We start from the raw sequence: 17,909 nt of genomic DNA, 5'->3' as shown, positions 1-17,909 counted from the left end.
GAGTAATAAACATATGGCATAAATGCATGTTGGATATTATTTATGTTTACTTTGGAAAGAACTCTTCAGCAAGCCATGTTTCTAATATTCCACCACATTCTAAAGTTACTAAGTAATGCTGGTCTAAGAGTTTCCAAGATTTTCTCAGCTGTCAATCTTGATGGGACTTAAAACTAATCATTATTGTAACTGACATCTATTCAGGAAATTTCTTTTGAGCCCAATTAGCTAGACCCTTCAAACTAACTTAGGTACCATATTTTTCCGTCTATAAGACGATACTTTTTTTCTAAAATCATTAACTAAAAATTGAAGGGCGTCTTATGCAAGGAAGTCAGCCGAGGAGAGAACCACGTGGTTGCGAAGCTGCCCATACTTTGTCTCTGCAAACAGGCTTCCTCCTATCACTAGCCTCCAATCACGAGTGAAATAGCTTGTCTCTGCAAACAGACTTCCTCCAATCACAAGCCTTATGTAACTGACGTCAGCTGATGCTGAACAAACCGATTGGAGGAAGTCTGTTTGCAGAGACAAGCTATCAGCAGTTTCACTCGTGACTGAATGTAATCAGTTATGCAAAAGAGCATGGAAATAGAGCTGCAGAGAGACAGTTTGGACCTCCTCCCACTGAGTGTATCATGTAAATGTTACCTAATTACTAAATAAAAATGTGTTCTGCTTTATGTTTAAAACACTGATTTCTTAATTTTGGGTTGGAAAAGTGGGAGTCATCTTATACATGGGGGCGTCTTATAGATGGGAAAATAAGGTAATAATCTGACACTATTACTTTTCCTAAAGCAACATAATTCAGAAGTGGGAATTCTGTGTGAAGTCCCAAATGCCCATTTTTTGGTCCTCAAAGCTCCATGAGGCAAACCTCCCAAATTATGGAAGTGTGATTTCCAAAGGAAAATAAATTTACTTTGAAGTACATACATAAAACACTAATCCCCTCAACTCATTAAAACCCAAAATCTGTTCCTCCCAATCCTGCCACATCCGCTTGTGTGAAACCATAATTGTCTTATCCTTTGTACTTCCTGGCCAACCTTTTTTTTTCTGACTTAATTTTACAATATAGCTTCAAAGACTATAAGCCCATTTAGTTCTACTATATAAAAATAATTAGAAATAAAGCTGCCTGTTCATGCAGGATGTTTACGCATCAAATTCAACCCAACGGTAGCAACTCAACTGAGTACTGTAGTAGACACACCTATACGTTTTGTACATGAACTGGAAATACTTTAACACAAGTGGGGGGAGGGGGAAAGCATGGGAGTGACTTACTGCAAGTGAGTGCTACTGTAGGCATTGCGTGTGAGGACTGGTGTTGTGGGCATACTTCTTCCACCATGGTGCTGCCTCTCGGCTGTCCTGTATGGACTGCTGTGAGTTGACAGAGAATCTCTATGATTAGAAACAAAGGGATCTAGTGAACGGCATCATTCCAGTATCTTCAAACAAATGCAACGTGCAACAGCACGGATACTGTTTTCTTAGACTGACAATGCAAGAAGAGAGCATATAATAGCTAGTGCTAACAGCAGACTTTATGCAGAAGAGCATCTTACTGCAAACTAGTTTGCAAAACAGTTGTTACTAAGTAGGGAGAACTTTTAAAAGGCAGCATAGGCAATGGAACAGGGCAAAGGGAGAAATGATCAAAGTTAACATAGCGTTCATGGCACACGTTCATTATGTTATTAATATATTATAATGGACTTTCAAATAGGAAAACATCTTATTAGAATTACCCAATACATGATTACCGCAGCAAGACTTCTTATGCACAATTTTGGAAAACCCAGACACTACCAACAATACAAGAATGGTTGTTAAAACTGATGGATATGGCAGAAAATGACAAACTGACTTGCTTATTAAAAGAAAACTGAAATAACTACTACCTTAAAGAATGGAAACCATTGATGGACTATTTGCAAAATGCAGGTGGGGTGAAGCTGACATGGGGATTTGAAGATTAGATTATAAATGTAATGGGATATATGTAGACAAAGAATTATTCCTATTTAATGTATTAAAAACTAGCACTTATGATAGCCTTATTATTTCTAAGACCAGAGAGAGATTGGAAGTTATCTATTTTTCATATCTTTTCTTCTTTTACTTTATTTCACTTTTCTTTATATTTTGTATTTCAAATTTTCTTTTTCATTTCTAACTTTTAAATATGTATTTTTAAAATCTCAAAAAATATTATAAAAATATGTTATTAATATATTATTGTTTTATATTATAGTTGCAACCAAGGAAAAATGGAAAGGAAAGTTTCAGTTAATGATGAAGATTCAGATAAGGCCCTGGCTCCATTCAAATGGCACTATGCATTTATAAGGAATCCCCAGTTTTCTGGTTCTGGGGCTTTAGCAAGGAGCTGCTAAAAAGGACTGCCTGACCAGCAGTAGCAGGAGTGGGAAAGGGAAATCTCTGAGTGGTTTGGGTTTAATCCTGCCATTTTTCTGTAAACCTAGCTCCTAGTGCCACGCAGTTAAGATGTTCAGGGCCATTGCGAAATCTGATTATGTGACATCAAATCACTGTTGACTCTCAGCAACCAAACAGATAGATCTTCTCTAGGATGATCTGTTCCAGAAGCATCTATAAATTCATATTCAGTTTTCAGGCTTTAGAAATTTCAATGGAAACAGAATGCAAGCTTTTGTGTTAAAAGGCATTTTGCATACATCGTTTTAGTAGAAAAAGTGACCAATCAATCAATAACAGCAATGGTTTCAAAAAAGCCCTCACCACTTTAAAGTAGCTGACAATGCATGGAATTAAAAAACAAAGCAAAACAAAGCAACGAAGTTCCATACCTGGAATGTCTAGGTTCTAGGAGCTGCTCATTTATGGAAGGCTTCCTGAGATGGATCCTCTCCACTCCAAGAGTTTTGGGTGGTGGAGAGGCTGGCAAAGAGCTTATTCTTTGGACTGCCACAGTAAGGGAGGTGTTGCCTGTTTTAAAAAAAATAATTGGAAGAACCAAATTGATTTTGTGTTATCTAATCCTTAAATAACTCTTTATATTTCTAATGGAATTTCCTCCCTTACAAACCCTAGTTACTTTCACAAAACCATGGAATTAGAGTTGAAGAGGCAATTTAGACTACTGAGACCATAATCTTGCTCAGTGACAAATCCAAACTTGATCATTCCACACAGATAGCTGCACACTGTCTGGATTAATACGCCCAACCAAGGGAAGCCAAACAACTCCCTAGGCACCTAGTCATCTTGTAACTAAGCATCCTTATTCCATGCATCACACCATGGGAGGACAACAGGTCTTGGCCTATTTCTGCAGGACAGCTCTTAAAGAACTTTGAGGCTGCATTATACCACAGCTGATTTTTCATTAGACAATTTTTGGGGGGGAATTTGATATGTAAAATCCTATCTTTAGTTCAGCTAGGATTTTAAAGAGGCCTATTGGGTCCAAATGGATGGATTCCATTCAAAAAACAGTGGAGGAAGATTAAAGCTTCAAGCCACAATGAAAGTTTTTTTTATCAGCCATTTCTCACTTGCCTTACTGCAACTATTGTTTGAAGTTTTTAACTGATCCCAACAGTATTTTTTTCCTTTCACATTAGGCATCTCAGAATGTACTATGTACAGTAATAAAATAGTGAAATACCTTTAAATGATGCCTGTTAATAAACTGGCCAGTTGTTGACCACTTGTAGAAAACTCAGGCCATTTTTACCACTTCCAGAGTAAAAATTTCTGCATAGAAACTGAGGATTGAAATTTTTTCTCCACTTTAAAACATGACCAGGTAAGGCAGTGTGTATGAGTCATTCCAGTGCTGGTAGACTCACAGCTTTGTTTTTGGGACTAACCAATCGGAAAGCATTGCCTCATCAAAATGAAAGGATTTGGCATTGTTGGAGCCTGAACTGAAATGCTACACATTTTCATTATATGATAATGAGTAGGACCGGTTTTTTTTTTTTTTAGGACTAATGACTAGCTGAGGGATAGCTAACCCAGCCCAGTGTTAGCTGGCAGGAAGTCCCAAATCCAGGTATCATTATGGCAACACTGAAAGATTAAAAAAGGATAATAATTGCTTGTTTATATGAACTAAATGTTCGTAGAGATTAGGAGATTGTATTAGCATATTGTCTTTCTTCTTTCTCTTTTAACCCATTAGCAGTCGAGTTTCTTTTTTTTCAAAACTAATGGCTTAAAACTACAATCCTCTTTACTATCTGGGATCTGTTTGGCCCAGAATTCACTGGCTCAGTGAATGAAGCGGATGGCATATCTCATCCTTTACTGTATGAACATAATTGTAATTTTTCTATTGGACATTGTGTTTGTAAAGGAAACAGACACTTATGATAAAGATTGCTGTACTCTGTCAATTACACAAATCCTACTTGCCCATGTGTTGTTACATTTAGCCCTCAACCCCCGCCCCCATTATTTATTTATTTATAGTTCAAATTCAGTCACTGCCCATCTCACGAGGAAGTGACTCTGGGTGGTTTACAATACCCGCCCCCCCCACATGCTCCTTAAAAACAGGAATTTTCAAAAAGAATAATAGACCAATCTTTGTTTCCAAATAATGTTTGACGAGATGTCCTATCATCTCAACCAACTTCACCACTAGAAATCGGATTTCGGCACTGGGTATTTAGTGCACAAAGCTTTGGGGGCTTCCTGAAAATGCCCCACGCCAAAATTCTGCTTGGATTTTGGCACAGAGATTTTTCAGCCAACCCCTGGAGACAAGAGCAAGTCTTCTTAGCAGGCGGCGGCAGCTTGCGACTTTCCCTGCTGGCTTCCTCATTGACTTTCTGGGGAAGCTGGCAGGGAAGATTGCAAATGGCGATCACATAATCGTGGGACACTCGGCAACTGGTCATAAGGGCGAACTGATTGCCAAGGGCCCAGAACGCTGTAACTTCAGGTATGTGTCTAAGTCCCTTTGTTCAGAGCTGTCGTAACTTTGGTCACTGAACGAATGGTCGTTAAGCGAGGACTACCTATACCTTTCTTGTTGCATCTGCCTAGAACCAGAACTTAATGCTAATTCTATGAGTCAGATCCAAGTCCAATTATTCTGCCCCTCAGTATAATTCTTGAATTCACTATGTTCAGCATTTCAGTTAAATACAACTGGCACTCATATAAAATATAGCAAATTAAGTAAAGATAATTAAAAATTCCAGTTCTTATACTTAGTTTTACCCATACCATATCATGCCTTTACATTTTATTAGTTATATCTTGGCTAGACTACAGCACATGAAATAGGATGCCGGAGTACGTTCATGGATGGAACAAACTCCTTCCCCTCCCACGCTGCTGCATATCTGCTTCCATGTGTTTGTTCTTCCAAACACATGGAAGCAGATATGACTGCAGAACAGAAAAGACATTGAAAACATTCCTTCTGTAAACTTCCTTAAAGCCCAACTGCTCCATAGGGTCATTTGCTGGCAGGAATCTTTATTAAGCAGCCTGGCCTTTTTAAAGGTATCAGCTGTTATAGAAAGCACATTTCCTCTCTTGACCTCCACTCAGAGAAGACAAATAATACAGAATATAATGTTTTCCATGTGAGTTTTGTTTTTAAACTTAAAAGTATGGGGATACACACCTTCTTCAAAAGTTGTTGTATCAGACAAAGAGCTGCTCTCAGATGGGATAATTTCATCTGTGGGGAAGCAAATAAGATACTCATGAGTGAGAAAGCTGCAGTTTGGGACCTTAAATACATTATATATAGTATACAATTATTAAGATTGGATGCAATCACTCAGGGATTCACATACTTCCAGGTTAGGTTGCTATGTATGAGTAAGATGAATAATTAAGAACAAACATCAGTAAAATAGAGACTTTGCTTTTCATTAGCTGGAATGTTAGTTCTAAGCAAAACATCTCTACAGTCAGAGAACTAAGTCACTGATATACTGAAGCCAGACAAGTCAGCTGCTATTAATATTTAAGATTCTTTTACATATTACAATAGTGGCTATTGAAGATAGGCTACACAGTCCCATAACATTTGCTGCATTCTGCACAAATGTTAAAACATTGCAGTACACAGGAGTCATATCAGGGCCATATGCACTTACTTAGAACAACTGACATTGACAAGAGTGTGGGATATATTTAATCTTTATTCCCAGAATACACTGAAGCCAAACCTGCAAAACTCTCTCTGCAATTGTACTTTTAATGAATTGCTTCAAAACTCCTCATGATCCGAAGTTAGGGAATCCTACTGGATCTTTGGAATGCATCTGGTTTCCTCTCCCTGATCTACGCAGTTTTAGTCCAGGCTATGCATTTATTGTTTTGCTCCTATGGTTATCTCTGACTGGAACAAGGCCAGGAAAGATTATTTCCACTTGTCCTTAAACATCGTATGTCAAGAAAGAGAAAAGCTAGCGCTGCTGAACGTAGTTAATCAATATATGACCTTTTTCTAAGGTTATATATTGGTAAGGCTGTGCCAACTCTGTTCTAAATGCTAGACCAGAAAGGTGAGATATAAACTACAGCTTGAAAATCAAAGTAAATTCCAGACCCTCATCAGAAATAATGCTTATGACAAGAGAACAAATATACCAATAGTTGTGCAGTTCCCATGGTTCACTTGCATGTCAGTCGCTGAAGTGTCCACCAAACTTTCTACTGAAGGAATCGGCTCCTTGGGGCATATACTTGTTAAATCATTTATTGCTGCTCCCACTGACAGAGCTCTAATCAATTTTTCAGTTTTCTCTCTAAGCCATTGGCAATACCCATGGTTTTTTCAGCTTCTCCAAAGAGTCCATTTTTGGTAACCTAATTATTTTCCCCTACAAAAATGCTTATGTATAATAATCATTCCAATCCACTTAGCTTTCTTTTTGATAAGGTAAATGAAACTGAACTTCATATACTTCTCCCTGTACCAGTGTGTTTCCCAACAATGAAGTCATTTAGAGAGCTCTCCCACACATTTCAACATTTTTCAAAATGCAGACATCAGCTTTGGGCCAAACCACTCATACCTATCCGTTTTCTTGTACTTTCCCTCCTACTTGTCTGCCCAGCAGTGAGTTGTTTACAGCTAGATGAAATAAATGCCTTATCTGGGCTTCCCAGATAAAACACCTGAATACCTGGGGCACTCAAAATTAAATCACTGGTCAAATGCACTAGCTTCTTTAATCATCAACACCATCATCAGCAGAAGTGGGGAAACTGTGCCTCTCCTGACGTTGTTGGACTCATGTAGCTAGCATGACTATGGACCTGAGATAACAGAAGTAGCAGGTCAGCAAGTCAGACCATAGTTTTTCCACCCTGGCAATAGATATATAAAATCCAATGAAGTCTCAGTAAAATTGCTTAGGACTTGATTGGTGCATTAATCTTTTGCTTATTAAAAGCTCTCTTTGGCTGAAGGTATGCTGACTGAATACTAAAGCTGCCTATGTAAAATAAAGAAGCAAGTGCTACCCACTGCTAAAGAATCCCCCATGCAGCAGTGATGGCTTCTGTATATAAAAAATCAAAGTAGTGATGAAAAATAAAAGGGAGTAGTTATGAGACCAGGTGGATACAATGCATTTGAACTTTGACTAAGAATACATGGCAGTTTCCCCAAAGCCAAAATGTGGGACATGAATGCTTAAACAAGAGGCCACAGGCAGCTGATCCAAGACTTGCAATTCTCTCACATTCTTGGGTTACAAAATATAGAGCTCCATCAGTTCATCAAATTCCTTGTGCAATCTATTCCATCCAATCATCCTTATGCTATCCATTCATTGAATACAACTGGACTCACATAAGGCGAAAAGGAGAGTGGAGTCACCTGCAGTGGTTTACCCTCTGCTGTATCCTCATCACAGTCATGCAAGAAGGTTGTTTAATACTTATTAGACTCCAATCTTCTCTCATTTTTAAAACTTTTACAGGTGCCTGACTCTGCTTGCTTTGAGGAATGTTGAAATTCTGAAAGCCAAGACATTTGGCTGCTTTTTTTGCTTTGTGAATCAGCAAAGGTGATATAACGGGCTGGGCCCATGGGTGTGAGCTCATTCTCTCCTCACATAACCCCAATGTGGAGAACTGAAAACAAATCTCTGGATCTGTTTATCCATCTCCAGCCCTGGCTGAGAATTCCAAGAGCTTTGGTTCCCAAACACCTGGAGGCTGCCAGCTTGGGACATACTGCTCTGATACAGGTAGTCCTCATTTACTGACTGACCTGTTCAGCGACCGTTCAAAGTTACAACAGTGCTGAAAAAGTAGGTTTACGAGTGGTCCTTGAACTTGCAGCCCTTGCAGCATCCCCATGGTCACATGATCGTGATTTGGATGCTTGACAACTGGTGTGCATTTACAACAGACATGGCATCCCACGGTCATATGATTGCTATTTGTGACCTTCACAGCCAGCTTCCAACAAGCAAAGTCAATGGGGAAGCCGGCAGGAAAATGTGATATCTTGTTCAATGACCATGGTGATTTGCTTAACGGCCACAGCAGAATTGAAATGTTTCACTTTACAACTGCATCACTTAGTGACAGAGTTGCCAGCCCCAGCTGCGGTCGGTAAGGGAGGACTACTTGTATATGCATTTCTACATCACAATATGTCACTTCACCTTTATGCTATGCATACTTCATTCTTATCGTCTAGCTGACTACAAAATCTGACTCACTAACTCAGCTGCCTTTTTATCTCCTTCCCTCTCCTCTCCCAGCCGACACTTGTTAGGACCCAGACAGGTGGGAGAAGGCCCTGCTCTAATGATCTGCTTGAATTGTCATGGGTTGCACATAAGCCAAGAGATTTACAAAACAGCTCCTGCTCAAATCAGCATCTGATACTCGACAGAACATAGTACCACACTAGTTTTGCCTGGAAGAATGCCACCAGCCCTTCCAGGCAAATTAAAATGCTTTAATTTTCTTTTTCCCTCCAACTTGTCAGCACTTGTTGGACTAAATGCTTTGTCTGTGTTCTGTCTCAACCACATCTTACATAAAAACATGACAGTCAGATTACAGGTAAGCTCCAAAGTTTGCTGAAGTCAGATTTATAGTCCAACTGTTTTTTTCCCCCCTGAGGAGCCTAGATCTTTCATTTGTGTTAAATAAACAAGCTCAAAAAATAATGTTGAAAAACACATAGGTGCATACAGCCATACAAAGCCCTGGCCCCATAAATTAAATGCTGGAGATTTTTTGATACCTGGTAAAATCAGGGTTGACTTCTGTGCAGGTTTCTTCCCACACTTAATCCTATATTCATTGATGGAATTTTCAATCTCTTGGAGCCTTTTCACTGCCTCTGTGTACTCTTGCTTTCTTTTCTTCTTCACATTTTTGCACAGATCTGGCTCACCAGCAAGCTTCTTTGCTGCTTCCACCAACTTTTGCTGGATGAGAAAGTTGCTTTCTAGATTTTGCAGGGTTGGGTCCTAGATTTAAAACGAACAAACAGGATTTGCCACGAGAGAAATAGATTTAAGCCACACCTTTAAGAACCAAACAACAAAAAAACCATCAAAGGTTTCTTTTTTCCATACATGTAACAAAGAAAAGCTTGCCTCTGCACCAGCTTCAAGAGTGTTTTTAATTCTGCCATAGCATCATGATGTGATTAAGAAGCCAACATTTTTACACCACATTTATTAATGTTAAAGCTGAAGATCTCTCCACGAGCAGCTATGCATTTGCAGTACTGTCATTCTGTGAACCAAAAGCTTTCCTGCAATATATTTATTAAGATGAAAACACTAATATAATAATGCCCATACATCTGAAAACCGTATTAATTGATGTTGGTAAAGAATCAGAGAGACCCCAGCCAACTGCATTACCAATTCTTTGACAAACACATCACCAAACTTCAGTGTTGCAACCAGGAGCATTCGCAGGGTTAAAAACATCAAGCTGGTGGATACAATTGCAGATCCAAGTTCTGCCTCTTTTAATCTGTGATGTACCGTATTTTTCCGACAATAACATGCCCCCATGTACAAGACGACCCCCACTTTTCCAGCCCAAAATTAAAAAATCAATATTTTAAAGATAGTGCAGAACACATTTTTATTTAGTAATTAGTTAACATTGACCTGATACACTCGGTGGGAGGAGGCCCAAACCGTCTCTCTGCAGCTCTATTTCCAGGCTCTTTTGCTTAACTGATTACATTCAAGCACGAGTGAAACTGCAGATAGCTTGTCTCTGCAATCAGCCTTCCTCTAATTGGTTTGTTCAGCATCAGCTGACGTCAGTTACATCAGGCTCGTGATTGGAGGAAGTCTGTTTGGGAGACAAGCTATTTCACTCGTGATTGGAGGCTAGCAATAGGAGGAAGCCTCTCTGCAGAAACAAAATATGGGCAGTTTGGAACCGCGTGATTCTCGGCTGACTTCCTTGAATAAGACGCCCTTCAGTTTTTAGGGTAAGGATTTTAGAAAAAAGTATCATCTTATAGTCGGAAAAATATGGTATGTTCAAAGTGTGTAAAAAAGGGATGGGGACTTCCATTCCCATACTCCGCAGAAAAGCATGTGAACAAAACAAGCACGTTTGGTGGGGCGAAACTCACACTTCCTTCCCGGAAGCCTGCTTTTCAGGTGACAAAGAACCACATAATTTGCTCCACACCCAGGGTCACCATTTTTATTTTTTTGAAACTCCTCCCCTAGATAACCCTGGATGCAATTAGAGGTGGCTTTGGGGAAGGGGGGGGGGCTTAAAAAAAGCAGGGCTAGAGACTTTTAGACAGTGTTTTCAGGTCTAAAACTTCAGTGCAGCTAGGGCTGTAGATTGCCATCTAAGGCAAGGTATCTTTCAAATACCGAAGGACACTCCAAAGAACACATAAAGAAATACTGTAATAACAAGCTAGCATGCATAACATCTTTCTCCAATTAATTTTAGCTTTCTATAGATCTCTTCACTGCACAGAGATACATACACCTCTTTAGATAAAGTAGACCCATACATTTAAAAGATTACATTAGCATCATTAATCTGGAGTAAGAAAACAGGGTATCTTAACTGCCCCCGTTTCAGCTGAGAAGCATGGACGTTACTTCCATTCCCATACTCCGCAGAAAAGCATGTGAACAAAACAAGCACGTTTGGTGGGGTGAAACTCACACTTCCTTCCTGGAAGCCTGCTTTTCAGGTGACAAAGAACCACATAATTTGCTCCACCCCTGCCTTTACTTTGCCCAGCCTGGGTGTTGAACCCATTTTTCTTCTGACATTTTAATGCAGTCTTTCTTAAGTCTCAAATCAATATGGCAAAGGTCCTGAACCTGGGAGAATGCTGAGAGCAAGTTATGAGCACACTCACAAAATGGTTGCAATGGTGATTAGTATCTTTAGCCCAGTGCTTTATTCACCAGGAAATCACCACTCACCTTTTTATATTCTCAGAATGCCTTTGTCCTTGAAGCACTGTTATACTTGAAACTGGAGCTCTTTTCACAGTATGGTTGCTTCCCATTCTTTTTCTTAACACTAAAAGAACCTTTAAAAATTGGGAGGGAGCAACATGCACTATGTTGGCAGACACACTGTGGCTCCCAGACACCCCGCTGAGGGTCCAGGCAATAGGAGAACATAACACAGCTATCTTTCCATATTGGAACATCTTTAAATTTTGTGATACAGTTCTATGACACAAAATATAAACAAAGATGTCTATTTTATTAAAACGTGCTCCCAAAAACAGAGTTGCACATCAAATTTTATAAGAAATTGCACATGAAGTTTAAAACATGAAGAATTAAGCCAACTTAATTTCATACTTCTGATCAGAAGCGAAAAGGATTTTACTCCAAATATCAGATTATAAGAATTGTTGCATAACAGCAACCCATATTTTGCTTCCCACATTAGCTTTCATTCGATACCATAAAAGACTCTGACTTCCAAGAGAAATGTTAGCATAAATGCAAAAGGGAATGGCAGGAATCAAAGTCTCCCAAATCATGTGCAGCTCCTAACCAGAAGGAAATGGTCCACTTCTTACCCAGAATGTATGTCCACTTAAAAATCTGCTAAAAGGCACTCCTATGCATTCTATGTTTCATTGAAACCAATGATCAAAATTCTAAGCAACTCAGACTAGTAGAATCAAAATTTTGATTAAGGCCATGTTAGCTCTTAAAATCATTGTACAAAGACTGAAACCCATCCACTGATAATTCATTTCTATTTCTAGCAGTCCTTACATGTTGGATTTGGGGCTCTTATCTAACGCAAAAAAAGTAAAAGTTATAAGCAAGCAGAATACTTAAAAGACATCCCACTTGAAGTTCTCAGGTGACCTGATTTTGCCAGTGAAACCTCCAAAGTAAACTCTTTGCACAAGTGCTGGGATAGGGTGAGCTAGACACCTATGGGTGGTTTGGAAGCATCCAAGGAAGATGCCTGAGGCACCAGGTTTTTGTTTTATGGTTTTCATTGTTGTTGTGAGCCACCCAGAGTTGTCTTCTTAAGATGGGTGGCCACACATAAATCTTACAAATACATACACATACATACATACAGATGTACCTACCTCCTCACTAGGTAGCAGATTGTCATCCAATCTGAATGCTGTGCCTACACGCCTTCTGACTTGAGGAGGTTTCTCTCCAGTGTTCAGAGGATATTCCTTCGGCATTTTTCCAGTGATCTCCTACAAAAAGCGAGAAGAGCACCCTTAGCAACCTGAGAATGAGTGAAGGAATACTCCCAAGCCACACTTGACTGGAGCCAAAGAACAGGCCTTACCGCTTCCCGCAGACAGATCTTCTTCAACTCTTCAACTTTCTGCAAGAGTTTCTCCTGTAAAAGCTTTTCTTTCTTTCTCAGTTCTAAGATTTTCTCTTTCTTCTGCTCCTCACTGACTTCTGAATCTTGAGAACCTATAAAAGCAATATAGGCATATAGGTCAAAGAGCTTGGGGGAGCCCCAATATTTATGGATGTAAGAAAAATGAACAAACAAACCAAAACAAAAAAATGAAGGGGAGGGAAAGTGCAAATGAACCCCTCCGAGAAGTAGGCATGCTCAGTAGCCACAGAATGCTGACTGACTGTTTGGAGCCTGGTGGAGAAACAGAGTTTGGGGAATATAAATGCTTAGAATGCCACAACACTGTATTGCAGCTCAACTTGCAAATTTGTTAGCTTAGCTTTAAACAGATACTTACATCTTTTCTTAAACTAACCATGACATTTCAGCGGTGCTACAATTCAGTGAACGCTCCGTTTCCAGCTCAGACAAACATGTATGCATGTGTTCCCCTTAACTGTATTCAAATTGTTTAAACTCATGAGATTACGAGGTAAATTCAAGAACAATGTAAAAGGCAAACGTAAGTTACTGCTTGATTTCTATCTGCTGAACTTTCTAATTATATTAGGACTTCCTTTTCAAACATCTTTTCTATATATACTGGGCAGATCTGGAAAAACTAGGTGGTTGTAGGTTCCTCACTGCATTAAACAAGGTTTGGAAGGTGCATATTCAGCTGAAGACAGATTGAAGTTGTCCTTCTTACAAATAATCTGTTTTGAAGAGAACCTGTAGAGACTCATTGAGAAGAAGTGTGATTATAGTGTTAGATGGAGACCAGGGAAAAGCTAATTCAAGTCCTCACTTGACCATAGAGTTCAGTGGGAGACTAAACCAATCATTTTCTCTTAACTTACCAAAAGCTGTTAAGAGGCTAAAATAAGGGATAAGCCTAAAGTACATCATCTTGAGCAATCTAGAGGAAAGTTGGGTTATAAATGTAACACACAAACTAGCCTGTTTTCTTAAATCAGCCTTTCCCAGGAGGTTCACTCCAGATATGTTGACAAGTGCCTCTGGCCAGAATGGCTGCAAATTCTGGGAAATGTAGTTTCAATGCAGGTGGAAGGTACAAGGTTGGGGGCCCTTATAGTACAGCCCTGGAAAACTAGATTTTCAGTTCAGTACGCTGACCTACAAATCCCAGAATGTGGGGCAGGCAAGTTGGCTGCTGCATCAATGTACAGAACAAGACTACAAGAGACTTCTGATTCCTGAGAGTTCAAAGCCATCTGGGTGGAGCAGAAAGAAGAAATGACATGTGAATGTCCTAATGCCACCCTGAAAGTTGCCCTGAGTAAACCTGCATGGCAGCTGAGTGTCAACCAGACCAAACAGACTGTAAAAATATTTTTTCTTCCTTGCAACCAGTAACTTCTTGCATGAGTGCCCAAGAATGGGGTGGCTAGAACCAGTTATCTGCAATATAATTGGTCCCTTCCTCCTTCCTGCACCTGTCACATTTGCACAATGCCTGTCCTGAGAGTGCTGTTTCAAAAGTAAAGAATGCAGGATAAGCAGGATAGGTGGGTAGCCCTAACGGGACAGGTTCCATCTGTCTTGGGTGACTACTGTGTTGCCCAGCAGTTCCACTTGCTCAGGAATTCCTCCCCAGATCTATCTAGTTATCTCTTTCTCTAAGAGATAACTAGACAGATCTCGGGAAGAACTCCTGAGCAAGTGGAACTGCTGGGCAACAGAACAGTCACCCAGGACTACTCCTCTAGTAGCAAACTATTACACAAGGAGCCTGCCATCCACACTAGCCCAAGGCCTGGGGGAAGACCCAGGTTTTAAGAGGACTGGAAAAGGGAAGAAGAAATTTTACTTTTGGGAGTGTATTTCTATTCATGTTTCTTAGGGTGCCAAGCTTTGATTAGTTGATTCATTTTTTTCCTACTAGGAAAATGAAGAGACTTTCCCCCGAAACGCTCTTCCTAATATTTTTGAAATCTGAAACACCAGCAACAGCAGCAGCAAGCAGGAGATATGGTAACTTGAGGGAAAGTTTTTGTTTTCATTTCCAGCACCACTTCCTTTACGAAATCCCACTATCAGACCCAAAACTGATTGGGAGATTTTTTCTGAACCTCTGCTCAAAACCTGCCAAGGACTAGCAAGGATTTTTGTTGGTTTTGTCATGTCTACTAATACTAATCTGATGTCTCATATTAGAAGATTTTCTTTTATGTTTTCACCATTTAGAGTGTATCCATCAGCAAACTATACAGTACAAACAAGATTCAGAGATATAGACATTTGAACCGCGCAAGACTTCCTACCTGAAGAGATTAAGCTACCATTGCTGGCCATAATAAGTTGATTCTTTGCTTCCAAAGCTGTTAGTTTTGAAACTTTTGGCACTCCCATTTCTGTCAGGTCCATTGCAATATCATCCAAGCTTCTGGCTGAAGGAATTTTTGCCTGAAAAAAAATTGGAAACAAACGAACTAAAACAATGAGCCACCAAGTATCACCAAGTTATCTATAATAAAACAAAAGGCACCAGAACACATTTCACAGTGCTCCCAAAGCTAAATATTGTTGCTTTCAGACTTTTTCTGCTATTAATGATTAAAAAAACAAGCCAACGCTTAATTATCCATGAGAAATGTTCAAAATGAATATAGGAAACAGAAAGGAAAAGTAAATGTCGTAAATTAAACCTTGTGCATGTCTGGAACATTTCTCTAGCTCTAACTGGAAGTAGCATGAAATAGATTTAATAACTGTACTGAGGCTCAAAGAATGGACTGTATTAACTAGCCTTTCAGCTCAGGCTTCCATACTCCCAGTGAATAGGAAAATATTTACAAATGATAAGAGAGCTGATTCTGCTTGTTGTTGATATGCCAGAAATAACTAAAACGGCTATTTTTAAAAGGTAGGCTTGAAAATATGGTAGGCTAATTTGCAAGGATGATACAGGTAGTCCTTGGTTAATGACCACTCACTTAATGACTGTTCAAAGTTGCGATAGTGCTGAATGAGTGGTACTTAGGACCAGTCCTTGAAGTTCTGGCCATTGCAGCACCTCTATGGTCACGATTGCAATTCAGGCATTTGGCAACTGGCTCACACAATGGTTCCAGCATCCCATGATCACGTGATCACCATCTGCAACCTTCCCTGCCAGCTTCCCACAAGCAAAGTCAACGGGGAAGCCGGCAGGGAAGGTCTTAAGTCACTTCTGTAAGTTGCTTCTGCTGCTGCTTCTCCTGAGGAGCCCACTATGGAGGACAAGATCCCAGGGATCTCGTACTCTGTAGCATGTCTGCCCACCTGCAGCACCCCCCCCCTCCATAGCACTCACCTGCCCACTGGCCCGCTTAAGAGAAACCTGGGACTTGCAACTTCATGCTGGCTTCCCCACTGACTTTGCTTGCGGGAAGCCGGAAAGAGGTCACAAGTTGCGGTCATGTGAGGTCCTCACTTAACAACCATGATCCTCCCTTAATGATGGCAATGGGGACTGCCAGGATTGCCATTGCTAAGCAATGTGGTCATGTAACATTGTGCTTTACGACTGCATTGCTTAGTGATGGAAATTCTGGTCCCAATTGCTGTTGTAACCCGAGGACTACCTGTACAATCACTTTGAAAGGGTTCTGGTACGCAGGACAGTTCTCCATTTTAACCAATTACATTAAGTATTCTTTCACCAATTACATTAAGTATTCTTTCACTGAAGACAACTTACTTTGCTTTGTTTCCTGTCCAAGTAAAACTGATGTTGACTAATTGCCATAACCCAGATGGATTTGATCAGAGAAGTGTTCGCATACCAGGTTTGTACTACAAGGCCGCTCTGTCCAAAGGTTCGTCTTGATACTGAAATTCTAAGCATTTTTAAAAGGATATTTAAAATGAATGCTGCTTTTTGAAAAAGACAGAGAGAGAGAGAGAGAGAGAGAGAGATTTTTCATTTTAATTCAAGCCCTCAGATTAACCCTTTGCATTCTTTGTTGTAGAGGTTAAATAAGCAAGCAAGCAATTAACCAACCACAGACACCGAAATAGTTAACAATCCTATTTTTATGTTTATGATGTATCTAGTTTAGTTCTCACTGAGATAGCAAACCTGTGCCTGGCTGTACCACTTTAGATTATATAAGAGGCAGCAGCAGCAGCTAGCAAGACTGAACATTCATTCCCAAAGGCGGGGAGGGGGGGAGAAAACTATCAGGGAGAAACCTTTTCTCTGAATATTTTCTCCAATGATGGGGTTTTAGGCAAAGCAGAATTTAGTCATAACCACCCCGCTCTCCCTACCTTTTCCACATGGGTGGAAAAGAGGTTTCTATATACCCAGTCTTTTGACTTTTCTTTTCACTAGAAAACTGAGTCACAAAGGCAAAACCACTTCCTTCACAATTGTACGGTTCTGAACTAAAGAAAAAAAGATTTGTTGCAAGTGTTAGTGAAAAATAACAGATGGAAATGTACATGCTTCTGAAGGAAGAGCTGAGATGGAACACAATTCCCACTGCTGCTTCCAGAGCCAGCACGGGAAGTTTTCTCAGCCAATACTGACACGAGGAACGAAGCTGCTGATCCCAACGGGCTGTTCTTGGGAATGCCTTTCTGCTCCCCCCCAACCCGCCCCACCTTAGCTTAGTGCACAGAGAATGCATCAAATATAAACCTGTCCTCTTTTGGATGACTGGATAAAGTATGTAGTGATTATGGCTTATTCTAAGTTGTTATTATATCAGCAGTGTTAGTTTCCTACAGTTTACCCTGTGGCTTCTGAATATATGATAATATGAAGTAAACTTGTGATTTCAAAATTTTTACAATTTGTATGAATTGGAAGAGATGGTTTAAAAACAAAATATGTACTTCACTTTTAAAGGGTGGTTTTGGATTTATTTTAAATGTTTCCAGAATATTTGAGCTGCCTGAACTGTTATACACACTAAGAATTTTGCATTTGCTTATACTAACCTTCCTCAAGGCGACGTACCAGGATTACAACTCCCAGAAATCTCCAGGCAGCATGAATGGTGTAAGATCTCTAGAAGCTGAATGCTGCAGTCTTAACATTCTAGGAG

The 17,909-nt window shown here is 39.8% G+C and overlaps 1 protein-coding gene across 2 annotated transcripts in view; it reads right to left on the bottom strand.

Moving 5' to 3' along the window:
- The window catches only part of FRMD4B (FERM domain containing 4B), a 224,965-nt gene that overhangs the window by 9,133 nt on the left and 197,923 nt on the right, over positions 1-17,909 (bottom strand). For both annotated transcript variants that reach the window (XM_088134355.1, XM_007426078.3), the window contains exons 13-20: positions 16,556-16,694; positions 15,138-15,279; positions 12,790-12,923; positions 12,575-12,694; positions 9,242-9,470; positions 5,642-5,698; positions 2,844-2,982; positions 1,294-1,413 (exon numbers count right to left, since the gene is read on the bottom strand). In XM_088134355.1, the coding sequence (XP_087990481.1) occupies positions 1,294-1,413; positions 2,844-2,982; positions 5,642-5,698; positions 9,242-9,470; positions 12,575-12,694; positions 12,790-12,923; positions 15,138-15,279; positions 16,556-16,694 (1,080 nt within the window). The remainder of the gene's footprint in view (positions 1-1,293; positions 1,414-2,843; positions 2,983-5,641; positions 5,699-9,241; positions 9,471-12,574; positions 12,695-12,789; positions 12,924-15,137; positions 15,280-16,555; positions 16,695-17,909) is intronic.

The sequence above is a fragment of the Python bivittatus genome, unplaced genomic scaffold (genome assembly GCF_059951505.1).
Source record: "Python bivittatus isolate LINGU-HERP-01145 unplaced genomic scaffold, Pbiv_v1 ctg000080_np1212, whole genome shotgun sequence".
Classification (NCBI taxonomy): domain Eukaryota; kingdom Metazoa; phylum Chordata; class Lepidosauria; order Squamata; family Pythonidae; genus Python; species Python bivittatus.
This window is presented reverse-complemented; position numbering and strand designations above follow the sequence as displayed.